The sequence below is a fragment of the Cyprinodon tularosa genome, unplaced genomic scaffold (assembly GCF_016077235.1).
Source record: "Cyprinodon tularosa strain WSP-4 unplaced genomic scaffold, ASM1607723v1 ctg465, whole genome shotgun sequence".
Taxonomy (NCBI): domain Eukaryota; kingdom Metazoa; phylum Chordata; class Actinopteri; order Cyprinodontiformes; family Cyprinodontidae; genus Cyprinodon; species Cyprinodon tularosa.
The window spans coordinates 474,371-501,157 of record NW_024039191.1 but is presented as its reverse complement, the minus strand read 5'-3'; the positions used below and the strand labels follow the sequence as shown (position 1 = coordinate 501,157).

Below are 26,787 nucleotides of genomic sequence, written 5' to 3'. Positions count from 1 at the left end.
GAGCAGGCAGAAATCGGACGACAGCGAGAAAGAAAACAACCTTAGTAACCAGCTCTGTAGAGGGTGGAGGGAGGAAAGAGCATTCTTTGCATTTCATGTCTCAAATACCACTATAATCGAAACGTTTTTTTTTGCCCTTGTTCATACATTAATTGAGTTAATTGAATAATATGTTATTATTCATACATGAATTAAAACTAAATAACTATACAGTAGCAACCATTCAAAATGGCCCCTCCCTGTGCGACTCCCAGCAGTATCCCCTCCAACTTCCAGCCACTGGAGTGACCCCTCTCCTTCTCCAGGGCGTGCATATGTTTTTACTCTGACTCCACCCTTTCACTGAATTACAGGCTCTGACCAAGAGATGGCGCTTCTCTTTAAATATTAATGTCCGCAAATCACGACAGAAGGAATAATTTAGTACAAATATTGATGTTTTAAAAGGAATCTTAGGGGACCAGCCAAGGACCCAGCAAGGAAAGTGGGGAAATTTTCAATGGCTGCTACTCTACTGTAAAAACGTCTTATTATATTATGACAGCCCTGCACCCACGCAAAAAGGCCAGTCTAGGATTCCCGGTACGCCCGATGGTATCCTGCTCTGTTTACGTCCATCAGGCAGAGAAATTAAGTGCAGTTCCCCCTGAGCAGAGCGTCAGTAAGGTAAAACACAGAGACGAAAGAGAAAATCTACATTCCTGCAGAACAACTGCCCTGAGCAAACAATAGCAGCTACAATGAAGGGAGTTTGGATCAAAGCATTGAATGCCTGAATTAATATAAACTCTTAGATCAATTTAAGACAAAAAAGTCGATGTTCACAGACACTAACCATCCATTATGACCGAAGTTGAATTCTCTGGATGTTTAAATGCCTTACAGACAATAACGGTTCTGAACGCAAACCAAACTCTTCATGTTTCACAATTGCAAAACATCTTGCTACTTCTGCTGAGCCGTTCGTTTTGCAGTTTTCTTTGTAAATATTGACTTCTGAAATCAGGAGTGACTCCTCTGGGTGTTAAATACTCAGAAGGAAGAAAAAGATCCATCTTTTAATTTGCCTCTGTGGATTTAGAACTTCTAATAGATCCGCTGCATTCCCCAAACCAGAAAACCAAATGGACCCAACCCACCTTCTTACTGCACTTGGTGGTCATCCTGGAGCAGCACTTCCTGTGGCAGGCGTAGCGGCACACTGCAGACAAAAGCAAACAAAGCCATCAAAAAGCCATCAGACTCCCTTTCCTGAGCCAACAACTTCCATCCAGTGTAAGAATCAGAGACTAGTGTCAGCTCAGCTGTCTGCATCGTGGCAAAGATCGCTCTGTAACCAGATAGAAGATGGATTTCTGAAGGAGGAGGGAGCGTAATCAAATTTAGCCGACTTTCAGACCGGCATATGGAAAGGGTTTTAGTGGGACAGAGTGGGAGCTAAGACTGTGATGCAGTTAGCCTGAAGCTACATGTAGTGATGTTATATTCTGGTATCTACATGAATGATCTTAATAACATGTTATTCTTCTCTTTATACACTCTTTTTTCCCCTTAGAACAAGTTAATCATATTCATCTTCTGAATGCTTGTTTTTGGGTGTGTCCTTTGCTTACATTTGCAAACGCAGGCCCGGTCCATCATCCAGATGAGGGAGGAGCAGTACTCGCAGTAGGTGGGGATGCTGTACTGAGTGGACTTAAAGATGTGGCCATTATGTTCCTCCACCTGCAGGGGGCAGCAGACCAACTAGTCTGAAAACTGTAGCACCATGGCAGTATGTTCATACGCATTCATTACAATGGAACAAGACGCAGTTTTTAATTTGATACCACAGCAACACAAAGCGATGCAAGATTCTGAAGTGGAAAGAAAAGTTTAGAGTGTTCTGATTTTTTACTGTTAAATTTCTGAATATAGTACCGCCTGCATTTAGCCTCATTTAGGAGAAAATGATCAGTAAAATTGAACACAATTTTTTTTCAGATTTCTTGCATATTTTAAACTTAAATTAGCTCCGGACTTTGACTAGGCCATTCTAATGCTGTGATTAGTGTAGCTCTGGCTGTAAATGTTAGAAGGGTGAGCCTCCATCTCAGGCCTCAGTCTTTTGCTCACTGGTTGAACCTCTCTGGAGTGTAACTTTTGAGACTGGTTTGTATTTTATTCCTTGTAGAATTCAAACCTAAACTTTCCTTCCACTTCTAAATTTTAGCCATCCTCTACAGAGTATATTTAAACTCACCATGTCAGTTTCCTTCTTCCTCGACTTCTTGCGCTCACGTTTTAGAGTCTGACAGGAGAAAGAAACATGGGTTACCTCCTGCATTCAAACTTTAAAGACAGCATTTCCACCCTGAGTGGACATTTTTAAGTCTCATCAACTAAAATTCCAAAACTGCTTAAACAGATCAGTTTTGGTTGTGTTTCATACCCTGCCAATGGTCCCCTCCGTCGGTTTGTACTCGGTCATAAATTCATCCAGGAAGACCTTGAAGGTGTTGACCCACACCTTCACAGGCGACTCGCTCCAGTCCCTCTGCTCCAGACGCATGGTCTTCTCCAGGATGTGCTCGAACAGTGCATACAGATCCTTGTAGCGGATGCTCCGCCCATCATCCATCTGATGGGGTTCAAATAAGATACCATAGAGCTTTACAGCTGGAATACAGCAGCTGGAAAACAGCCCTTCCAGGTCAAACGCCAGCCGAATGGCAGCCATCTTGCAGCCACTGGAGTGGCTGCAAGATGGCTCCATCCTTTCACTGAATTACAGGGTCAGTCCAGGAGGTAACGCTTCTCTGTACATCTTAATGCCCACAAATTGTGACAGAAAGAATATTTTAGTACAAAGATTGATGTTTAAAAAGGAATCTTAGGGGACCAGAAAAGGACAAGCCAAGGGCCCATCAAGGAAAGGGTGAAGTTTATACAGTGATTGGACATCAGTGTTGTGTGTTGTCTCTTTGGCAGATTGACAGTTAACCCGCCAATCACAAAAGCATTTGGTGTGTGGGTGTTTCACACCCTGATGACCAGCATCAGTTCATGCTGCTTCTCTGCTCTCTTGTTTCCTCTCCTCCTGTAGTTTCCTTCTCCTCTCCTTTGGACCATTTCTGTGGCTCATGTAAACTTTTGTCACTTTGAGGGAGGAATCCAACACTACTAGAAATGTAAATAACCCAGAGTTCATTAAAACCTCACTGTCATCAATATAAACAGATGTTAGCTTGGCACATGATTCAAATGTAATATTATTTTAGAGCTTATTGCTGCTGCTGTCAAACACGTTCATGATGGTGTTAAACTGAGTTATTCAATGATGACATCATTTAATCACATCATCTTTAAGAGAACAGCTCTTAGCCTGAAAATGCTTTGCTAATGTTGATCGTAGGTGTTTCTATCCGATCCATCCCGGAAGCACGATCCGTACCATCAGCTCCTTTGCGCATGTGCAACTAGATATACATCCGGGTTTCCATAAATAATGTAATTCTGGTATTAAAAGTACTAATTTCAATCCATCACTCACTAAAGAATGCTTAGACACATCTTTATAAATGGTTTATGACTTTTCTGAGAGAATTTGGATACGTTATACATTTTCTCCATTTAACTGCTTATGTGACGCCATCATGGGACTTTCTCAGAGACGACCAGCAAAATATGATTAAACCATGTTTATCTGCATTTTAGTTGTTTCTTTCTTTAGATTATGCACTATATAACATACAGGTAACACAAAAGAAAACGAAAGTTACTACCGTAACTACGGTTCTATGAATCCCGGATGACCGCCAGAGGCGGTGCTTCAAGCACTGAATGATCATTCATGCGCATGCGCAGGTAGAGTATTAATGACAACAAAGTCAGCTGTGACCTGCCGGGGACCCACGTGACTCTATATAGTCACGTGGCACCCGGCAATCAATCCCTCAATCTTCTCGCGAAAGCAGAGATTCCGAGGGACCAAGCACTCTGGCGGTCATCCGGGATTCATAGAACCGTAGTTACGGTAGTAACTTTCGTTCTATTTCATCCCTACTGACCGCCAGAGGCGGTGCTTAAAGCACTGGATGACTCATATCAACAAGGTCACGAGGAATCAGCAACATTCAAGGAACAACGACTACACCACCCACCTAATGTGATGTAGAGGCATGCTGCTCGAGGATTCCCTGAAGCGGATGGGGCGCAGCCACATTCACCCTGTAGAACCGAGTAAAGGTACTAGGTGACTTCCAGGAGGCCGCACGGCATATAACATCCAATGGCACCCCAGTCATAGCAGCAAACGATGTCGACATGCCCCTTGTAGAGTGGCATTTCACTCCCGCCGGCAGTGGCCGGTCCTGCAAGGCATAAGCCTTGGAGATCAAATCCACAACCCAGTGTGCAAGTCGCTGCTTAGAAAGTGCCTGACCCTTCCGTGAGCCAGCGTAGCAAACAAAAAGGCTATTTGTCTTTCGGAAGGATGCCGTGGCATTGATGTATGTCTCAAGGGCACGGACAGGACACAGTGGTTCAGAGGGACTTCCGGAGTCAAACCGGGCAAGATGGAGAGGCTGGGTGCTGCCTGCTGGCAGTGATACCTTAGGAATAAATGCTACGTCAGCCCACAGTGTAATGCCTGAGCCATCAGGATTCCACCGGCAGCAGGGTTCGGCTATCGAGAGAGCCTGTAACTCCCCTACACGTTTTGCGGAAACCATAGCTAAAAGGAACGCAGTCTTCAGTGAGAGCCATTTGAGGTCTGCCGACGCCAGGGGCTCAAATGGGAGGGACCGAAGAGCCTCGAGCACAAGAGAAAGGTCCCACGCCGGTGCCACAGGGCGGTTGGGTGGGTGCAAACGCCGAGCACCTCTTAAAAACAGTACAACATCCTTGTCTCGGCCCACAGAACAACCATTCAGCCCAACATGCCAACAGGAAATGGCAGCCACATACACCTTTAAGGTAGATGGGGACCGTCCTTGATCCAGCAATGCCTGCAGGAAGGTCAGTATGTCAGAAACTGAGCACTGCACCGGGTCCTGCCCTCTATCACGGCACCAGGTCGCAAAGACCGTCCACTTGTTAGCATAGACAGCTCGCGTGGACGGCGCCCATGCATTAGCCATTGTATGCCCTATGGACCCAGTGTATCTTGAGAAGGTGGACCCCGGCCTTGCAGGGGCCAAATCCAGAGCTGGAGCCGGTCCGGTTCGGGGTGCAAGATCTGACCCCCCATCTGAGAAAGAAGGTCTCTCCTGGAGGGGAGACGCATTGGCGAGCCGGAGCTGAGCTCGCACAGTAGAGGAAACCAAGTCCTCGCTGGCCAGTAGGGGGCCACCAGCAGGACCCTGTGCCCCTCCTGACGTACCCTGAGGAGAGTCTGAAAAAGTAGGCTGAATGGCGGAAAGGCATAAAGGAGGGTCCGGGGCCAGTCATGTGCCAGAGCATCGTGGCCCAGAGGGCTGCTGTTGTCCAACGAGAACCAAAGGGGACAGTGAAATGCGTCCCTTGAGGCAAAGAGGTCCACGTCCGCCCTGCCAAAGACCTTCCAGATGCACTCCACCACCTCTTGGTGAAGCTTCCACTCCCCTGGAAGCGGCTTCTGACGGGATAGAAAATCTGCTGGCACGTTCTCCGGCCCTGGGATGTAGGCTGCTCTGAGGCTGGCTATGCGTGGAGCTGCCCAGGTCAGAAGCCGTCGAGTCAAGCACAACAGTTTCCTTGACCTCGTGCCCCCCTGGTGGTTGATGTGAAAGACCACTGTGGTGTTGTCTGACCTCACCAGCACGTGCTTCCCCCGCAAGCCTGGAAGAAAGCTCTGAAGAGCCAGAAGTACAGCCTGTAACTCCAGGACATTGATGTGTTCCCTGCCCTGCCGCTGGGACCATGTCCCCTGTGCCATTTGACCCCGCCAGGTTGCACCCCAGCCCGTGGAGGATGCATCTGTAAACACAACTTCCCGACGACACGGGAGGGAACCGAGCGGGACCCCTGTGGTCATAAACAACCTCACCCTCCATTGGGACAGAGACTGAAGACACTGAGGCCCCACCCGAAGTCTTCTGAGACGATGAGTGTTCCGTGTGGGATCCAGATTCAAGCTGTTCAACCACATCTGGAGGGGCCGCAATGACAGCAGCCCCAAGGGCACTACGGCGGACGCAGCTGTAAGCATGCCCAAGAGTCGAAGATACCGCACAAGAGGCAGCGCCACGCCGCGCCTGAATTCCGGGAGCACGCTCAATATACTGTCCACCCGCTGGGGTGACGGGCAAGCAGTCATTGAGATGGAATCCATGGCAATGCCCAGGAAGACAGTCTCCTGTGAGGGGGTCAGACTGCTTTTCTCCATGTTCACCTGCAAGCCCAAGCATCCCACATGATGGAGCACTAACCGAGTATCTCGAACCGCCTGGTCCCACGTCGCAGCACAAATGAGCCAGTCGTCCAGATATGGGAGGATCCTCAATCCCTGTGCCTGCAGAGGAGAGAGGGCCGCTGCAACACATCGGGTGAACACCCTGGGGGACAGCGAAAGTCCGAACGGGAGGACCCTGAACTGGAAATGCCTCCCTTGAAAAGCAAAACGAAGAAACCGCCAATGGGGCGGAGCGATCGGAACGTGAAAATAAGCATCCCTGAGATCTATGGAAGTGAACCAATCGCCCGGGGAAATCGCCTGCAACACTTCCTTGGTGGTCAGCATATGAAAGGGCATGGCCTTCAAGTACACATTCAGGCCTCTGAGGTCCAAGACTGGACGCAAGCCCCCGGTCTTCTTCGGAACCAGAAAATACGTGGAATAAAAGCCCCCTGGATCCAGCAGGGGGTCCACAGGCACTATAGCACCCTTGGCCAGCAAGGTGCAGATTTCTTGGTTCAGTGCCTGTGCCTTCACCGGGTCGTGGATCACAGTCATCCTGACCCGGCCAGGGATAGGTGGCCGGCGGCGGAATTGAAGATGGTACCCCCGGGACAGGGTGGACAACACCCACAAGTCCGGGGTGTGGGCAGCCCAGAAGCTGAGCTGTCCCGGGGAAAAATAACCGACCGCCGGCCCTAAGGCATCATCTGCGGGTCCCCCGGCCCTTCGAAGGCCCGGGAGGACGCCGGCCAGACTGCGCGGCTCGAAAGGGATGAAAGGACCTCGTCCCAGCCTGGTCTCGAGCTCTGTTCCTCCGATCTAGAGCAGGTCTCTGGACCGATCTCTGACCTGGTCACAGACCCTGGGGCTCAGTGAGAGAAGGAGAAGGCACTAAAGACCTCCGTGAAGGACCCGCAGCTGCCCAGGTGCTTACTGGCTGGCGATCACGTCTGTGAAGCCCTACCAGCTGTTGCCTCGTTCTAGAGGCCTGAGCCGTACGGTCCAAGGCGTCCAGTGCCGCTGAACCAAAAAGCTCCCCCGGGACCACAGGCAGGGCCCGGAGGGTCCTCCTACAAGGCTCAGTTAGTGGTGACTGCGCCAACCAGACCTGGCGGCGAGCATGAACCAGTGTGGGGAGTGTGCGTCCAAGTTCCCTCGTCATAAGAGCAAAGGCCTGCAGAGATGCATCAACCAGGCCTTGCGTGGCATGATCCAGCGGAACAGATTCCAAGGAGGAAGACAGGGCCAGCATAAGATGGGAGAGAGAGTTCCCAATCCGGCCCATGCGGGCCCCAGAGTCATAGGCCTTACAGAGAAGGTCGTCGGTAATACGGCACTGAGGACGCGGACAACGGGCATTGGGCCGCAAGGCCTCATCAGGCGGGATTATAAGAGAGGCAATGCCCGGTTCCACCGCTGGCATCTGCCCCAAGCCAACCTTGGGTGCCTCCTGCATAGCTGCCAGGACCCTGCCATCCGTCGTCAGACGTGAAAACGCCTTGGTGTCTGACCAGCAAGCATGCAGTTCCCGCACATACTCCGCCGAGGGAGGAACCACAAAGGCAGTCTCTGACCTACTGCGCCTAAAGAAGGCGCTGGAAGCCGCAGGCTGGGCCTGAGGAACACTAATCTGTAAACGGGCAAGAGCCGTTCGAATAGCGGATGTCACAGACTCCCCCGCATCCTCCTGGGAGGCAATGGAGTCCGACCCAGAGGCCCCGGAGCCCAGCTCCGGAAGGTCCTCACAGAAATGGGTGCCAGAGGCCGCCACAGAAACGGCATCGTCGTCATTGACTGACGTTTCATCCTGCTCGGTAGGGAGAGCCGTGCCGCGATCACCAGCAGTCTGAAAGGACTGGAGGAGGGCTTTCATTTGGGCCAGCTCAGTAGTGAGATGATCCACTCTGGTGGACAACCTCCCTGCATCGGTCCGTCTAGCACGCTTTGTCGGTACCGAAGGTGCAGCCACAGTAGATCGTTTGCACACCGCTTTCTCCATCGGCAAACGAGCACGCGGCGAAGCGCCCGCCCAGTCGGTAGGCTGCTCCAGTGCAGCCAACCGATCCAGTCTGACCGACCGGGGCATGACGCGACAGTTGGGGCAAGCGTCATCTGACAGCGCCTCCCGGAGATGTTCCACACCGAGGCAGGAGGGACACAAGTCATGCCCGTCATCCGGCTGAAGTGGAGCCAGACAGGTCGAGCAACATAAATTATCCAGCATCATACTGCTGAAAGGCGTGATCAGCCTGCTACCAAGGACAAGTCAACACGAGCAGGAAACGCTACTGGCGACTTGATTATTAACTAAAGATGAACTCAGCACGAGCAGAGACGCCACTGGTGAGTTTAGGCAAACAAACTATAGAAGAACCCAACGCGAGCAGAAACGCTACTGGTGGGCTTAGGCAAACAAACTGAAAACAACTCAGCGCGAGCAGAAACGCCACTGGTGAGTGTAGATAAACAAACTATAGAAGAACCCAACGCGAGCAGAAACGCTACTGGTGGGCTTAGGCAAACAAACTGAAAACAACTCAGCGCGAGCAGAAACGCTACCGTGAGTCAAAAGAGCCACAAAATTAACGTGGCAAATCAAAGCGAACAGTAAACTACTGCTGAGAAAAGAACGAAAACTTACCAGTCACCGCAGATCTGGTAAGGTGAAAGCAGCTTGTGCAGCCCCTGGAGGGCGAGACTTACCCGCAGCTCCGACCAAACCCGGTCACGGGGCTACCAGCAACAAGCAGCCAGGAAACTAGTGGTATACACAGAAGCAACCAGCTTCACACGACCACACTCCTGTACTCAACACACCTGCGCGCGAGAAGAACAAAAGGGATTGATTGCTGGGTGCCACGTGACTATATAGAGTAACGTGGGTCCCCGGCAGGTCACAGCTGACTTTGTTGTCATTAATACTCGACCTGCGCATGCGCATGAATGATCATTCAGTGCTTGAAGCACCGCCTCTGGCGGTCAGTAGGGATGAAATAGAACCATAAAACTCAAAAAGATGGTTTGAGAGGTGGTTGGTGGAGAGGTGGTTTGAGAGGGGCGTGAAGGAAGCCATCTGTGTAAAGGAAGAAAAAACAACTTTAAACAGAGGGGGTGGACTCAGATTCCAGCTTTCAAAAACCTACAATGCAGCGATTGATTTGATTCCCTTCCTGCTATCATTCCCCTTACAGGGGAACAGAAGACCTCGCCTGTTCACTTCCTTTCAGAGACATAGACAGGTATGGGGCATTGCAGGCTAACAAAGAAACCAAACGACCCCCATTCCAAAGGGGTGGACCCATTTGTTTGTTTCAATTAACACGTTTCCTAAACCAAAACAAGGCTTTGTTGATGAACTATATAAAACCTGGAACTCAACACTATTCCTGACATTTTGATTTGAAAAAGCTTCCTGGATGGAAAAGAAACGTCTTCAAACTTGGAAACAAAGTCCAGTGGATTGTTTTGTTAAACTTTTTTGCAATCAAAAACACTAGATTTATGTTTAAATTGAAAGCCAAAAAAGGCATCTCCCAGAAGTAGAGTTGGATATCATATAGATTGGGCACGGACGCGTGATAAAACAGAAAGGATTTAAATGCATTTATTTTCTCAGAAAATACACTATAACCCTTTTAACACATTATATATTTAGTACGCTTGCCATTTTGGGGAGGGAAAAAATGTAATTTAGGTATTTTTTTACAAAATAAAATCGATCCTTGATGTATATCAGGTTGTGCAAATGAGCTGATGGTGCGTATCGTGCATATCGGATCTGGTAGTGACCGTCGGAACAAGGAAGAAATCAACACCATCAAGAGGCGGGATTTCCTCAATAGTAGCCAATCACAGGCAGTTTATTTTCTTAGATTGGGTCCACCTTCAAAGTGACAGAGGTTGACATGAGTCACAGAAGCAGGTCCACAGGAGAGGAGGAGCATGGACTGACCATGTATGGTTTTAAATCAGCAGGTTCCAAATGGACATGGACAGTAAATTAAAAGCATGTTTTACATTAAACTTGACTTTTGGAAGAAGCCTGTTTTCATAGGTGGTGGGGACTTACAGCGAGGGCTGTGGAGTACGAGTTAAAGATGTTGATCCTGAACTCCTTCAGAGCTTTCTTGAAGACAACATCTACCATGGTGTCCTTTGTACCGTCTTCTGAGTCCAAGTCAGCGATCTGTGGAAACAAACTTCTTTTGAGTTGTGAAAATCTAGGAATGGGGACTATGGCTGCTCTGGTGATATCAACTCATTTAAATAAAAACTCTGGTATGAACTACTGGAGTTCTGTTTTTTTAACTCAGAGCTGATGAAACATTTTTTTCTGTTTTGACTGAGTGTGTAGAATCCCACAAAGTGCTGATTGGTGCCAGGCTGGTTGAGTTTTTAAAGTGAGGCTGAGCGCATCACCCCGCCCCGCTCTGTGAAGCATTTAGGGAAAACGTTTAATGACCTTCTTCATGAGAAATTCATTCATGCTGCGGTAGTCGTGGGCAGAGGTGAGGATGTGCAGCGAGTCGTTCTGCCACTGGGCGGGTTCCAAAGTGATGCTGCTGATCTTTAAGCTTCGCCGTCGTTTCATCTTTGGAGACGGCTCCTTGTTCTCCTTGGTGTCTCGCATTTCTCGAGAAGGAACCACTTCCAAGTCTGGGCTTCGTGGAGGAGACGTGCTTCCTAGAAGATGAAGGAAAAAACAGGCCATAGTGTACCATAACTAAAGTTTATTTACTATGCATATATGTATAAATAATTGATTATTTCTATTACCTGGCATCTCACCAGCTTCACTCCTGCTGGTCTGTTTCTCCCTTGACAGTTTTTTCTCGCCGTGTTTGGTCTTGCTCCAGAAACGCATCTTACCCCTCATCCTGCTGAACCCAAACATCCACAACAAAACAGGAGAAAGCAGTGATGAACCATGATTTTACTGCACAGGAAATAATAAAAACAACATGCTAAAGATCTTACCTGCCATCCTGACTGGAGGATTTCCTGAGGGTGTCCACTTTGCCCAGATCCCCTGATGACATGGTCTTATGGATCTTCTTCTCTTTGTGAGACTGCAGGGCAGAAAGGAGGTCAGAAAACTTTCCCTGAGTCAGTTCAATCTGGGAGGTGATAAACAGTATGGAGGGAATTTTCTTCCAATTTTGCTACAAAAAAATAAAATGCACAAATATATGTTTGAAACGGTTCAGAAAGTAACTATTTTTTCTCAGGTTTTGTTTTTTTAAATAATTCCAATCTTTTTACAGTAGTAGCAATTCAAAAGTCAGTACTGGCCATTCCCAGCCGAATGCTAGCCCACTCCCCTGCAACTCCCAGCAAAAAACCCTCCATAAACCCAACATATTTTCTGATTCTGCCTCCACCCTTTCACTGGATTACAGTCTGACCAGGAGATGATGTTTCTCTTTAGATCTTAATGTCCACAAATCATGATAGAAGAGAATTTTAGTACAAAGATTGATGTTTAAAAAGGAATTGTAGGTGACCAGTCAAGGAAAGTGGGGACATTTTAATTGGCTACTACTGTATATTGTTATACATTTTTGTATTTTTTAAACATTATCTTTAAAAATGTTTTTTTCAGAGTTTTGTTTTCAATTTAGTTTTTTTCTAATTTATTTTTATGAATTACAATCTTTTTAAATGGTGTTTTACAGATCAGAATCTCAAACGCTTGCTGTTCACCAATAAAACCAGTGGTTACCGTGGTTACAGAGACCAATAGAAACATGTTCCCACTCCTCCCTCAGTGTAAAGAAGTAAAAAAGAGAACATGATCTTGAAAACCCAATTCACTAAGACTTGATAATAAGATTTCAAAAAAACTTAATCTGAAAAAAAATCCCTGTAATCGTTTTTGAATATCCTTTGAAATGAAATATATATATATATATATATATATATATATATATATATATATATATATATATATATATATATATATATATATATATATATATATATATATATATATATATATATATATAAATTGAGAAAACAGTAGCTATTCTCAAAAATTTTTTTAGTAAGAAGTTTTTCTTATTTTTATTTCTGTAATACATTTTCTTTTAACTTCCATTCATTTGTTTGCAGCAGTAATGGAACAAAATTCACTCCATAATTTTATAGATCCTCCCCAGGACAATGTCTTTGGTCACATTTCTGCCATAAAGAAAGAGAACATCTTATTTCCAGATGAGAATAAGACCCAACACAAAGCAGTGCATAACCCTTTAGTTTCTACAAATGACAAAGGTTTGGTGTGTGCAGTAGTTAGACCCCTGAAATCCTCCCATGTTTTGTCCTGTTAGCTGAGCCTCTGGACATGTTCTCCAGACATCAGAAAGAGAAACTTCTTCCAGTCAATCAACCTTTACATACAGATTACTTTAAGCAATTAAAGTATTTTCTAGGTCCGCAGATCAAAAGAAAATAAAGCATCTTAAAAAAATGCCTGAAAGACTCAATCACTGACAGGAAAACGGGGAAGAACACCTGATAAAATTAGACAGTGGGAAAAGTAAAATACTGAAGATAGTCTGAGAAATTCCTCACATGGTATTAAAGCTAAAAAGATGATTTTTTTTTCTTAAAATGAATCCTAAAACATGGAGGCCGCCAGTCCAGAAGGACAAAATGTGCCTAACATCGCTCAGTTCCTTTTAGCAAACATAGAGGCTGAACATGGTTGAATGCAGAGAGCTGATCAAAGCAGTAACCACCGTTCAAAAGGCCAATAAAAGGCAAAAAGCATTTAACCTTTGTTGATTTGGGACAACAGCACTGCTGCATCCTGAAAGCTGACCAGATTTCATCGCTCTATTATTCCCTTTCACATGTAAGAAGTGAATCCTCCTCAAGTTTTTACACCATTTGAACCGTTGAGCTGCTTCCGTACACAAAGGCTTCCTCATATCTGTGTATGGGACTTCTTATGCTCTCTCCATGTTCAGTTCTGCACTGAACGGCGCTAGTCCTGCTTCAAATATTCTTCCTGGTCTGTCAGAGAACAGCCGGATCTATAGAATCAAAAGCATCATTTAGCATCTAGGTGATTCCTGTAGGCATTTGGTCGCAGTGGCTAACGTATACACCACACACCTTTTCCAGAATCAAATTTTCTTTGCAATTCCTAATCATGCACCAATTTTGTGTTGGTCTATCACATCAAATCTGAATATACTTGTGGTTTAAGAAAGAGAAACTGAAGTTGACCGTAAAAAGACATTTACAGTAAATTGCTAACAGCAACAGAACAGGAAGACAAATGTTTGGCTAAAAATGAAGTTAGGAGATGAATTTAAGTGTTTGATGGAAGTTTTAACAGTTCATAGCATGCAGGAGAGGCATGCGGTGCAACATGCGATGCATGCCAGGATATAAGAGGACAAAGCCTTTTACTGCATGACATGACCTTTGTAGCCAGAAAATAATCAAATATTCAGTAGTTTCTAATAATATAATGTCCAACCCTGACAGTTTGAATCCTTCATTTTCATCCAAAAGTGACAGAAAACCATTTTAACGTAATAAAAAGAATATAAAACAAAGACACCTCTAGATAATTTGACTACAGCGGATTTAAATCCCCTTGTTGGCAGTAAATCCCTCTTTAGAAAGAACAGGTGAGATGAGGAAGGCGGTGATGTCTGGAGACGACTTAGGATCCGTTATGTGCAAGACCATGCTCTGCAGAAGGCAGGACTTCTTCACCATCACTGGTGACCGGAAACATAACGTGTCAATTAGGTTAGTTCAGAAACACCCGTCTGTGCAGCAGCCGGTGGTGAAAGTGGGATTAGCATTGTTAAAGGAGCTCCGCCCCCTTCGCCGCATGTGCTCAGATCCACCCAAGGAAAAAGAAAAACAGGGTGGTAGAAGGCGGGGGAGCAGAGTGGACAGGAAGCTCGTCTGGAGGTCAAGGGACCCCTGCAGATCTGGTGTTTTACCATCTCAGAGTCACTGTGACAGTCGTGGTCACGGTGGGCTCGTGGGGGAGACAGGGAGGGGGGCAGCGTGCAGGAGTGGGCGGGGACGTAGTATACATCATCGTCGTCGTCCGACTGGGTGGCCCCCTCGGAGTTACAGCGGGTGAGGAAGTCGGAGCGCGTCCGGGACATTCGAGCTTTCTTTTTGGGGCCGGGTGGGCCCACCTGCTACCAGGTAACCACAGACACATCAGCACTCTGAAGCCACGGACGTGTTTGGAGGCAACTCATGCAGCTGGTTACAAAACTTTCAACATGAAAATGAATGTGACCTCCGTGTGTGCATGCAAAAGATACAGCAGGTTTCTCACCTCTCTGTTTCTAGATCCTGCAGATTTAGAGTCGTCTCTGTGCATAGAAAGAGAGAGAGATCTCTCCTGGTTCACCAGGTCCTTATCCGACCTGCAACAGATAGCCAAGTTCACCGTCAACAACCGGAAAAATTGTCTTCCTGCCAAAGTCTACATCTTCTCTATTCATTTCAAGTGTTGCTTTTGAATCTAGCATAGTGCATTCACTTTTCTACGGAGTGAAATTTGTTTCATTAATGTAGCAAAAAGGTGTTTTGTAATTCATAATGATAAAAATGCAATCTAGAGATGACGTTTCAAAGAACATCTTAAGCAAAAAAACAAACAAATAATAGCTGTTTTTTGGGGATTTTCATTTTGAAATTATATTTTTCCAGTTTATTTTATTGATATTTTTATTGGTTTTAATCATATTTTCCCCAGATTTTCTATCAGATTAAATTATAAAAAATGCACTTTTTATTTGATGAGAGTAAGTTAATAGAATTTGATCTGTTTCATTAAAAAAATTTAAGTTGTCAATCTTAAATCTGAAAAAAATAAAATTCAAAAGTATAAAATCTGTAAAAAAAAAAACAAAAAAAAAAAAAAAAAGCAAAAAAAGTGTAAATAACATTTGAAATAAATTTGCGAAAAAATGGCGAAAATAAATAAAATGATTAAGTCTTTCAAAGCTATATTTCTGGATGCATTTCTTTAAAATTTCAGGTAAAAACATATTATTTGCTAGTAACAAAAATGGAACAAAATTCACTCCGTATTTCTTTGGTTATTTTGAGTTATATTACAAAACAAACTTCAAGGCTTTTTGTGTTTGTTTTTTTGTGAATATCAAACACAAAACCAATATCTAAAAACTTCAATAAAAACTGAGGCAGGGGAAATAAAATATTGAAGAGACTTTTGTATTCAGTCGCAGACAGCCGTTTTTTTAGGTCTGGACTTTGACTAGGCCTTTGGAACACATGAATTAACTATAAAACGACTATGGTGCTGCGTTCAGTGTCGGACCACAGAGCTTCAACAGAGACTGAATACAGAAAGAATCATCAAGCTTATTCCATGACTTTTGCTTTCTAACTGTCCTCTGATGCCTTCATGCAACGGCTGGATTTAGACTGACATCAAATGCCTTTCACAGGGAGCTGGCTGTGTTTTTTTCATGGGTGTGTGAATAACAGTGCTTCACGCCTGCACATCACATTTTTCTTATCAGTGGTTGTGAAATGACAAGCTGAAGGAAAGGGAGCTGTTTTAGCAGGCAGTGGAAGCAGAGCGGTGCCAAACCTTTACTCACTTGGAGAAGGGCAGCTTGCGTCTGGGCTGAGGAGCCGCAGCTCCGGCGGGTTTCTCCACCATGTTGACAATCACAGTCTGAGCGGAGCTCTTCTTCTGGGCTTTTGGGGGCTTGGTGTCTAGTGTCTGGCTCGGAGCCTCCTGCGCTTGGCGGATGGTCTTCCTTTCCTGTTTTGCTAAGAGAGCAGAGGGAACACTGGACTTTGGTTGGACATCCACCTTTGAGGGACGAAGTTCTGGTTCCTCCGGACCCTCTCTACGCTTTGAGGGCTTTTCCATCCCAACTGCTTCATTGTTTTCCTGTGGGAAGACTTTAGGTTGCTCTTTGTGTGTTGGTCCCTTTAAGTGTTCTGTAGCAGAGGAACAGGAGCCAAACGGCTGAGGAGCTGCCAGCAGCTTGCCTTCCTCCACTGGACTCTCTTTCTGCATACTGATCAGCACCACCACAGGCCTCCTGGAAACCGACTCCTTCCGGTCTTTGAGAGATCTGCTGGGACTTCCCTTAGTGGGTTTATTAACCGGACTCTGGTCAGAAGCGATGTAGAACTTTGCCCTGGGTTCCTCTGACTCGTTTGTGGGTTCACTCACAGGTTTCTCATTGTGGTTTGAATCTCTGAGAATTTGGGTCTGTTGGTGAGTCTGTTTAGAGACGGGTCCACCAGAACCTTCCGTCTCCATCTCATCCAGGCTGAGCATCTCGAAGCTGCCCTGACTAGCCGGCGATCCCTGAGGTAAAACTTGATCATGGTGGTCCTCCCTCTGAGGGACACTGCCGTCAGAGACCACATCCTCTGACAGAGAACCCCCCATGCAGGTGGTTCGGACTTTGAGGAGCTCCAGAGAGAACTGAGCCTGCTCCAGCTCTCTCATACGCCTGCTCTCTCGCTTTGACCGGTTCTTATGGCTCATCTCTTCCACGTTCCTAAATCGCTCAAAGTCCTCCGCTCGTTCCGTCTTGGTCGGATCGGGGTCCTCGGACGAGTCCACACTGACAGAATTGTCCAGTCCAGATGAGACAAAGTCGTCCACATTCCCAGCGTCCATCTCTGTGTCTGGTCTGTTGAGTGTTTGGCTCTCCTCCTTTAGATGTTTAAACCTGGAGACAATTTAAAATAAAGTGTTAACATCCTAACAGAGCTAAAGAAAAAAAACTATACTTTTTATGGCCACAGGGGGGCAACAAAACAACAGGATTCATTTATCCTTTTAAATAAAATAATCAGAACGAGAGGGAAAATTGTGAATTGCAGAAAAACATTGTTATGTAATACTTTGAAAATGTCCTCTATTTTTTATTTTTATTTATTCCTTTATTTAACCAGGAAAAGTCCCATTGAGATTAACAATCTCTTTTTCAAGGGAGTCAAGACATCAGATTTGCATTTTGTACGAAAAATAGACTTTAAACTCCCTTGATGGGTTTGTATCTCCTTAGTCATGTACATAAAAAACTATTTAAGGTCAGATGACCATACCCTTAAAAAAAAACACCAAAAAGTAAGCAAGGAAATAGTTTTTTTGTCCATGACTAAAGGGATACACACGTACAAAGCTAAAGGGATAAATGGGGATTGACTATGGGTATGCTGGTCTGATCGGGTATGCTCATCTGACAGAGCACCGTTTTACATGCAAAGTTTATGGTCAACGTGCATCAAAAGGTCCTGCAGTGCGTCTCGGGCAGCAGGAGCAGCGCCTCGTGAGCTTCTGAGGCGCGTGACGCCCTTCATAAGCAGCAGCTGCTGTAGTTTGAAAATCTGAACTTTTGCTGCTCGATGCGCCGCATCAACCAATCAGAGAAGCTGATCTGGGAGCTGGCAGGGAGACAGACGCAGCACTGCTGATGCAGAGCACTATGATCACTCCTCTGAAATAGTTCATTAACAGCTAAATTGACTTAAAATGTCGAAACCTGACGGCAGAATATGTTTGCTTTTATTGTGCTATTGCCTGCAGTTTGGATTACGTACATGAAAAACGCTAACATCTACTTCCAGCCGTGAAGAACAGTAGCAGAAAATCTCCAAGGGGCGAGCGGGCCTAAAGCATCTGCAGCTGGGGACTCCCAGTGACAGCGCACCTTTATTATGTGGGGGCAGGTTTGTAATCTTGATGAACTGACTGCACAGACGAGGTTTTCAGGTGAACTTTCTCACTTAAAAACATATTAAAACTATTTTATATCCATTCATCACAGCAAATATAGCAAAGCGGCTCTCTGCCATTGAACACAGGAGCAGCAGAAGCTTGTTTGCAGCTGAAAACGCATTTGGTGTCAAAGTAGCACAAGTGTTCAACTAATAGTAGCATGGTGGTGGCAGCGTCATGCTGAGGGGATGTTTAGCAATAGTACAAAGTGGGTGAAGGAATGTCTGAGGAGAACTTCCTCCCAACCTATAAAGTTGTTTTTAAATCATGTTAAATCAGTTGGAAACTTTAACAAAGAGCATAACGAAAACAAGCAAACTATTTCTCTTCTGTTTTATGATAATAAGCCAGAGTTTTGATGAAAAAAACTCTCCTCCATCATGAAGGAGGTAAACTAAGCAGTAACACATTTGGATTTTTAACCCGTAACTTAAAAATTGGACAAAATCCGCAAAAAATACGAACTCCTTTTATATTAAGAAAACAGTTAGAGGTAAGATAATCATAGATTCGATCTAATCCACATCCTCATGCATAACCTCACCCACCTGACTCGGGCCAGATATCCTCGGCTCATGGCCTGGAGCTGCGTTACAGATTGGCGTGCTCTACAGAACCGGTTCTTCTCCCTGACCCGTCTCCACGCCGTCTGAATGATCACAGCCGCCCGCACCCTCCGATGGTGGCAGCAGCTCCTCCAGCGCCGCTGTATGGTGATGGCAGAGGCCCGCCACTGCAGGAACCTCCTGCGCTCCTTGTATCCCCTCCACGCTGCCTGCAGACAAACCGCTGCCGCCTCCTCAACGCTGGAGTCAACCGCAGACTGCCTGAGGAGGCAGGAGCGCCACCAGCGCTGCAGAGAGATAGAGAGAGAGAGGGGTTAAAATGGAGGTGATGGAGAACATATTTCCATCTAGAGGAGAGTATTTCAATCTTCTAAGGGTCTGAATATGATAAACGTAGATCTGGAGGAAAAATAGCTGTGGGACAAACCCCCCCACCACATCCAATCACCTGGATGACCTGCGCCGCTCGTCTCATGCTGACAAAGTGTCTTCTCTCCAGGACGGCTCTGAAGCGCCGCTGCAGCATGACAATTCGCCGTAGCACTTCCTGGTGAAGCAGGGTCTGCAGACGCTGGCGCTCCGCCTCCCGCAGGAACACCTAACATTGTAGTGCAAGATGAGCAGTTGAGAAGAAAGGATGGAAGAACATGGTATCTTATCTCCAGGAGACACACCATGGTGTGGCCCACTTGGTAGCCAGCAGGGGGCAGGTGAATCCGTCTGAAGAACTCTCTGATCCCAGACTTGGTGGGGCTTGTTTTCCGAGGAAGCAGCACATGAAAGTGACTCACAAACTCCTGGATGACAGAAACAGAGGATGTTAACGACAGAAAGCGGCTGCTTCCTCTGCGGCGTAAAGCATGCAGGTCCAGAGAGGATCACCTGGAAGGTGTACTTGATGCTGTATCCTGACTGACGGATCCGGACCGTTTCCAGCATTCCCGTGTACCTCAGCTGTCTAAGAACCAGGCTGTCGTTGAAACGTAGCGGCAGCTAAAGGAACAGGGGAAGCAAATGAGTGGGTAGCAAGGAATCAGGAGGACTGTTTTATGAGGACTTCATTAGGACAACAAGAGTTGTAGGAAAAACCTTCTCAGCGTTGGAGCGAATGCACTTAACGAAGTACGGCTCCGACTGATCCAGAGTCTCCATCAGCTTATTGAGGGAAGCCTGGACACAGAACCACAACTAGGTGAGCTCACATCCATCCACAGCCATACATCCATCCATGTTCTCCTTATTTTGTTGTAAAACATCAGTTCTTCGAGCAGAGGGCGTCACCGACCTGGAACTGAGCACTGATGCTGGGTGGTTTCTTCTTCTTGTGCAGATGGAGCAGTGACTTGGTGATGCGGTCGTGGAGCGTCACGCTGCTCAGATAGCGCAGAGACTTCACATCCAACAGGTGCTGCAGAAGAAGCAGGAACCACATCAATCTTCATTTAATGGATCCCTGCTACAGTTTTCTGAACTCATTGTTCTTTCAGGTACATTTCTTACCTTAGGAAGTGTTGGTTTGCTTTTGCAGTTTTTGTTTCTCCTAAATAAGAGATGCAGTGGTTTAAATAGCTGCACAAACTGCTGAATGATGTTTTTATGAGTGTATTTTACTCACAGTAGGATACCCTGAGCTCTCTCCAGGAGTTTGCTGCTGCCCAGGTTTAGGAAGATCCCTTCATCCTCATGGACAGAGTTTCCTGGTGAAGAGACGCGACCCGACCGCATGCTACGACCATTACACCCAACGCCGTAGCCATCCCTACACAGGGACATAAAGGAGGAGCACAGTGAAGGATAGTGATAAAGACATCATTTCTGTTCCCGTCATGATCAGATGAGCTTCTGTTCTCACCAGCTGGCCTTCTCATTCAAGGCGTTGGTGCCTTGGAGGTCCGACAAAGGTGTTCGCGGATTCTTCCGTGCAATACCTGGAATTAGAGAAATCAGAGGCTGATGGGCTTTTGGTGTTTAATTGAACAGATTTTTCCAAGGGTCAAACAAACAATTACCGGTACTTGGATTGTATTATTATACATATGAAGCACACAGAATTTTGCACTTATAACCACTAAACATATTTAGTTAAATGTTTATCCATAAGTTAAACCTGAAACTTAGTGGATAGGGAATATGCTTTCCAGCATTGTGTAAACATTTTAGACCCCCGCTGTCATTAAAAACAGGCAGGACCAGCAGTCAGATTCTCTTTAAGGAAAATAGGAAAGCTGATCACTAAAGTTAAGCTTCAGCTCCAGTTTTCCCAGCTTAAGTCCAGTTTTATCGCTCTTGGAATAAAACAACTTTTTCCCCCTTTTAACACTTCAACTTGGTCTTCGCTGGGAGTTTCACACTCGCTCACCTCCATTGCTTCAGCTTACCAACCAATTGTTTGGAAAACATGACAAGAAATCTTATTTTGAATGTTAGCAGAAAAACATCCGACGGATTTCCTTCATGCTTTTCATGCGAATTACAAAGAGATACAGTCAATTTGAGGGATAAAAAATAGGGAAAACACAATGAGGCACCCAGAAAGATCCAGAAAATTGAACTGATACTGAGCTGCTGCAGTGCGGAGGAACTCAGCTTTTTATGCAGTTTTCATTTCTTTTTCACAACAATACCCAGAATAAAAACATCAAGGAGAGATTTATCATTTAACTTACTGTATTTTTCATCTTTACACCTCTGAAGGATCTCAAGGCTCCTCTGGTGAACCGGGTGATGTATGAAACTGAAGCTGTCAACAGCTTTGACCACAGGGCATGGCCCTGCTGCATCATTCCCTAAAACAGGAACAAAGAAAAGCATAAGATCCAGGCTAAGCTCAGACTGTTTTAGTAGTTTTAGCCTGAGAGCTGTAATACGTGAAACACTCCACATTACATTTGAACCTAACCTGCTTATAATTAACTCACTAAACCTGCCCTATGGGAGCAACCAGGTATGCCCTGACCAAGATCATTAATGGTGATAACGAGGTTTGAATAAACATTATCCAATAATCTGATTAGTAGCCTCAAAGTGCATTAAAATCCCACTAAACTGTACAGTTTTACATGGTCTACTTAAGTGCTGCAATTTCTGATTCTAAGGAATGATGCTAACAGTTGCATTAGCAGTTACTGCAGGAAGGCCTCAACAGGTTCCTCCAACAGAGTTAGCTTGGTTCAGAGATCCGCAACAATTTTGTTTTACTGTCTAAAACACAGATTACGTTATTATTTGTGTCTAAAAATATACAAGTCCTTCCACATGCAGCCACAGCAGTGCTAGGCTAACATTAGCATGTTTTCTCATTTTTTGATAAGACTTGTTGATAACAGGAATATTTTAAAGCTATGACAATGTATTCCAAAAAAGTTAATAAACAATCCACTGGACTTTGTTTCCAGGTTTGAAGACGTTTCGCTTCCCATCCAGGAAGCTCTTTCAATTCAAATGTCCAGGTTTTATAAAAAAATTTAAAACGGATGAACGGGTCCACCCCTTTGGAATGGGGGGTCGTTTGGCTTCTTTTGTAGCCTGCAATGTCCCATACCCGTCTATGTCTCTGAAAGGGGAATTGCTGGCCTGGCTGAACAGGTGAGGTCTTCTGTTTCCCTGTAAAGGAGTGGGGATTGCGATGAGTGTTGCACCGATACCGATAAAGGTATCGGGCAGGGCCCCCTTCCAGCACTAAAATGGTGGTATCGGTATCGGACAGTACCAACAAATAGGGCACTGATACCATTTTGAGAGCCAAAAGTTTATTGAACTGTTGTCACCCATAAAAAGTTCAACTGGATTCACTTTGTATTAGTCTGTTTCCTGCTTCACAAAGGTAGGCAGCAGCTTGACAAAGCCATCCACATAGTGTGCAGTTCTTCATATATACACACAAACATCAATTTCAAACAGATGATATCGGTATGGTAACGGTCGATGGTGGACAGCCAGGTATCGGGGCCAAAAAATGGCATCGGCGCAACACTAGTTGGGATGATGGCAGGAAGGGATAAAGTCAATTGCTGCATTGTAGGTTTTAGACAATGCAGTTGTGTTCAGTCAATTTCTTCAAGTTTATAATGTCGTTTCCAATGTCGTAAAACTTTTAAGCAGTGTTTTAGCTGCTGTCTGTGTGGTCTGCGTCTCCTGACACAGACAGCGTTCTCATCAGTGCACGCCAGGTCATTTTATAAAGTGAAATACTCTAAAGTTAGAGAAAACACATTTAGGTAAAACAATGTAGACTTTAAAATGGTCTTCAAAGATAGCACTTCAAGTTATATCCAATTTGCTAGCTTGGTAATACTAGTGACCACAGGCAGGACATCAAGCAATTGGATCAGATGCTGAGATCCATTTGCGATGCTCATTAAAAAATGTCATTAATTAAAACCCAGATAGGATAAGATTCTCCGTCATTTCAAATCTCCGGCTCATTCTTTGACTGTGCCTCACCGGGCTTTTTGTGGGTGTGTCTGCGGCCGGCCTCCCTGAACGCCACCATGGCTCTGAAATAGGCCCGCAGCACGGCCCAGCGGAAGGTGGCCACGGGGTCGATCCCCATCAGGCCACAGATGAAGGCATTCTTGCTGCTCTTCAGCAAGGCGACGATATCGGGCCTCATGTGGTCCGTGTTCTTCTCCCTGAAGTCCTGAATAAAAGAGCAGATTTTAGGGATTCCTCGCTGCAGCTCTAATTATTTAGTCTTTTCTTTATGTTCTAGAGCAGAAGTTCACATGAGTTGTTTCAACATAAAAAACAAAAACAATTGGAACAGTTTTCTTTCTGAAGTAGTTTTACTGTTTGTTAGGCAGTGGAAAACATTTAGTCATGGCCGAATGTTTTACTGCTGGTATAATTATGGGATTGGAGTAAAAACTAACTTTTCACAATCTCAAACATGCTTTTGTTCAAAATACATTTTTTTAACATGTCAAATAAATAATTATTAATCCCAGCAGCATTACAATATAACTTGATAAAATGTGAAAAGCTCTGAAATTCGCCTCAATAAAAATATACCAGAAATACCAAAATAATGGGGCAATAAACCAAATCCCCCATTTTTGGCCAATTGGCCAAACTTTATGAAACAAAGTCTGCTGTTATAGAGGGGAGTGGTGGTGGCAGCATCATGCTGAGGGATTGGTTTTTCTCTGCAGAGATAGGGATGCTGATCAGAATTAACAGAATCATGGACGAAGCTAAACACCTGGAAATCCTGGGAGAAAATCTCTTAAAGGACCAGAGCAGAAATACAGCAAAGACTACAGCTGTAGGACCTGTGTGTCTGAAAGGCTAAACACTTCAATCCAACAGACTATATATTTATGACTGCTTTGCAATCCAGCCTGACTGTGTCAACCAACAAACTACAAATATTTTGTTATGTTACTTAAGTAGACATTTTGGCTATCTATACTCTTTTGCAGTATTTTTTTTTGTTGATGTTTTACTTCTACTCCTTACATGTTAAAAATGTTATTTTTGTTTCATTTGAGCTAATTTTCCTTATGGCCCGTTAGTATTTAAAATAAATAAAAAACATTAAAATAATTGTTTTCATCCAGACAATTTCTTTATGGATGGACTCGGTGCTGCCCCAACTTGTTGCTCACCACATACCAAAATAAATTGTTTTTCCAAGATGATGTAAAGTTAAATTTGACACCGTAAGAAAATTAAGTAAATGTAAAAATGTTCCTTCAATAGGTTAGTGCAGAAAAGCATCTGTCTTCAACATTTTTTTCCTGCATTACTTTTACTTTTATACTTTAGTTTAAAAATGGTACCTTTACATTTACTTGATTAAAAAGCTTAATTTGATCCTCTAACTTCTCCAAAAGTGTTTTTAAATAGTAGAATTTATACTTCTAGTTGGGTAATAAACTTTTGACACCTCTGGCTATGATGCGAGGAGAATGGACCGCGTTTCCATTCTGAAAAACTTTGCAAAACTGCAAAACAAGATAATTTTAGTTAAGTTAAAGCCTTATTGGTTTCAGCACCGCAGCTTTTCCACAGCCGTGGAAACCAGCTGTTATGGATTTATATCATATAGCCAAACTGCAATACACTGGGCCCGCTGCAGCACATGTGCTACTTATCAGCACACAGCTGGGAAACAGAACCGGGTCCACAGAGCAACAAGTAGAAGAAGCTGTTGGTATTTCTGACAGCAGCTCATACAGTGATCCTTTAACCCTACTGTACTTTTGGTAATCTCATGTAATTTAGATGCCACTTACAGAAACATTAACCAGGTAAACAACGCCTTAATGACTTCTGGTTGCAACAGAAGCAGCTCTCTCACTATACCCAGATTTCCTGGCTGCATTCGATGAGAGAATGTTTCTCTAGGAGAAGCTTCCCAATCCTGAGCGCAGCTGTAAATCTTCCCACAGGACAGCTGTGCTAAAAAGCTCTGAAACGGATCCATTTGCAGTGTAACACAACAACCTTTCAATGAATGGGATCTTTTCTAGCAGCTGGAAAATGTAGAGAAAAATTCATTTTTAGATTTGAGTGAGGATTATTTCAAGGTTAAATAAAAAATATGTGTAAAACCTTTAAAATAAAGATCAAAGGGAAGCTGACAGATGCTTCAGTTTTATAGTCCATATTTTTAATTCTATTCAGTTTATTTCTAAAGCACCAAATCACAACATGTCATCTCAGGTCACTTTACAGTTTAACCAGATCATCCAGTCAGATTGATTCAAAGTTTTCTATCTAAGGAAAACCAGTTGATTGCATCGACTCATTGACTCTTCAGCAATCCCTCACACTAAGCATGCTTGTAGTGACAGTGGAGAGGAAAAACTCCCTTTTAACAGGAAGAAACCTCCAGCAGAACCAGGCTCAGTGTGAGCGGCCATCTGCTGAGGCCGACTGGGGTTCAAGGAGACAGAAGCAGACAATTTTCAATAATTGTCACACTCTAATTCCCCTGCAGTCTAAATATGACATGGATCATCCCATCAGCTTCTCCTCAGAACGAGAAAGATAAGAGAACATGAGAGCTTGCTGCTTGATGTCAGCCACTAGCTTAAACTCCAGGCTAATCTTACCAACATGCAAGGATGATCAAAAAAAGAAACTAAATAATTAAGTTGCCATGACAATGGTAATATAGCATAGGTTGTAAGGTAGGAGAAGCCTTTTCTATCCCATCATCAAATTTAAAGAAGTGGAGATTGCTAAAACATTCTGTTTTGCATAGATGCCTACTGTTAAGTAATGAGACTAATGTTAAATTGTAAATAACGGGTCAATCAGCTGGATACTGATCCAAACTAAACAGCAGACCCACAGAGAAGAGCTTCAGTGGAACCACAATCTACCTTCTTAGTCTTCATCTCAGTCCCTCAGCCTCAAAATAAGAAAAGCAGCTCAAGTTGTCTCACCTTGACTCCGTACTTGACTTTACCGGCATAGTGCCGGATGATGAAGGCGGGCTCCATGACGGCGGGGAAGTCAATGTAGCTGTTTCCTTCATGCTGACGCTTGAACTTGTCCAGCAAGGTCTGATTGGAGGCCTGTGGGAAACTGGAAGGACATTTTTCATGCAGCGGCTGACAAATGTCCCTGTTAAACTTAAAGCAGAGAGAAAGCTCAACTTATCAGGCATTATAAGTGGAAGGGACATCTGACCTTCTCGTTACATTAAATGTTACGACTACTTAATAAAGGCAGAATATCTCAACCTGCAGCGACTCTGCTGCTCCAAATGAAGGACTCCAGAAAGCTTCAAACCTTAAACCCATAAGGAAAATATTCCCTCACAAAATCCCAGATGTGGCCCAAATCAGCCCCTGGGGCTCTGCTGCACTTTCTTCTTTGGTGGTTTCACCTTTGATTCATGACATCTCAGCTATCAGCTGATAACCTTTGCAGGCTGGATCAACATTCCAGGAGACATTTCAGATCATCTACCTCAACTCCCTTCGCCTCGTAAAAACACCGCAGGTTAAAGAATATCCTCCCGGGTCATAAGGTTCAATGTTGTTGTTGTAGAGAAGACATCATACCCCCCCCTCTCGTGAGGAGCCTCTCGTGAGGCCTTGGATCCCCGCTAGCTTCACCAACTGTGAACATTTTAACAATCAACCAAT

The 26,787-nt window shown here is 44.8% G+C and overlaps 1 protein-coding gene across 2 annotated transcripts in view; it reads right to left on the bottom strand.

Moving 5' to 3' along the window:
• Nucleotides 1–26,787, bottom strand: part of LOC119793969 (unconventional myosin-IXAa-like) — a 187,950-nt gene that overhangs the window by 17,439 nt on the left and 143,724 nt on the right. For both annotated transcript variants that reach the window (XM_038301304.1, XM_038301303.1), the window contains exons 13-35: nucleotides 26,080–26,221; nucleotides 23,129–23,324; nucleotides 21,352–21,471; nucleotides 20,538–20,613; nucleotides 20,301–20,444; nucleotides 20,186–20,225; nucleotides 19,971–20,093; nucleotides 19,775–19,855; nucleotides 19,568–19,678; nucleotides 19,360–19,482; nucleotides 19,134–19,283; nucleotides 18,668–18,972; nucleotides 15,973–17,067; nucleotides 14,676–14,766; nucleotides 14,326–14,532; nucleotides 11,336–11,427; nucleotides 11,135–11,238; nucleotides 10,821–11,041; nucleotides 10,428–10,544; nucleotides 2,432–2,620; nucleotides 2,243–2,290; nucleotides 1,614–1,725; nucleotides 1,140–1,201 (exon numbers count right to left, since the gene is read on the bottom strand). In XM_038301304.1, coding sequence (XP_038157232.1) covers nucleotides 1,140–1,201; nucleotides 1,614–1,725; nucleotides 2,243–2,290; nucleotides 2,432–2,620; nucleotides 10,428–10,544; nucleotides 10,821–11,041; nucleotides 11,135–11,238; nucleotides 11,336–11,427; nucleotides 14,326–14,532; nucleotides 14,676–14,766; nucleotides 15,973–17,067; nucleotides 18,668–18,972; nucleotides 19,134–19,283; nucleotides 19,360–19,482; nucleotides 19,568–19,678; nucleotides 19,775–19,855; nucleotides 19,971–20,093; nucleotides 20,186–20,225; nucleotides 20,301–20,444; nucleotides 20,538–20,613; nucleotides 21,352–21,471; nucleotides 23,129–23,324; nucleotides 26,080–26,221 — 3,949 coding nt within the window. The remainder of the gene's footprint in view (nucleotides 1–1,139; nucleotides 1,202–1,613; nucleotides 1,726–2,242; nucleotides 2,291–2,431; nucleotides 2,621–10,427; nucleotides 10,545–10,820; nucleotides 11,042–11,134; nucleotides 11,239–11,335; nucleotides 11,428–14,325; nucleotides 14,533–14,675; nucleotides 14,767–15,972; nucleotides 17,068–18,667; nucleotides 18,973–19,133; nucleotides 19,284–19,359; nucleotides 19,483–19,567; nucleotides 19,679–19,774; nucleotides 19,856–19,970; nucleotides 20,094–20,185; nucleotides 20,226–20,300; nucleotides 20,445–20,537; nucleotides 20,614–21,351; nucleotides 21,472–23,128; nucleotides 23,325–26,079; nucleotides 26,222–26,787) is intronic.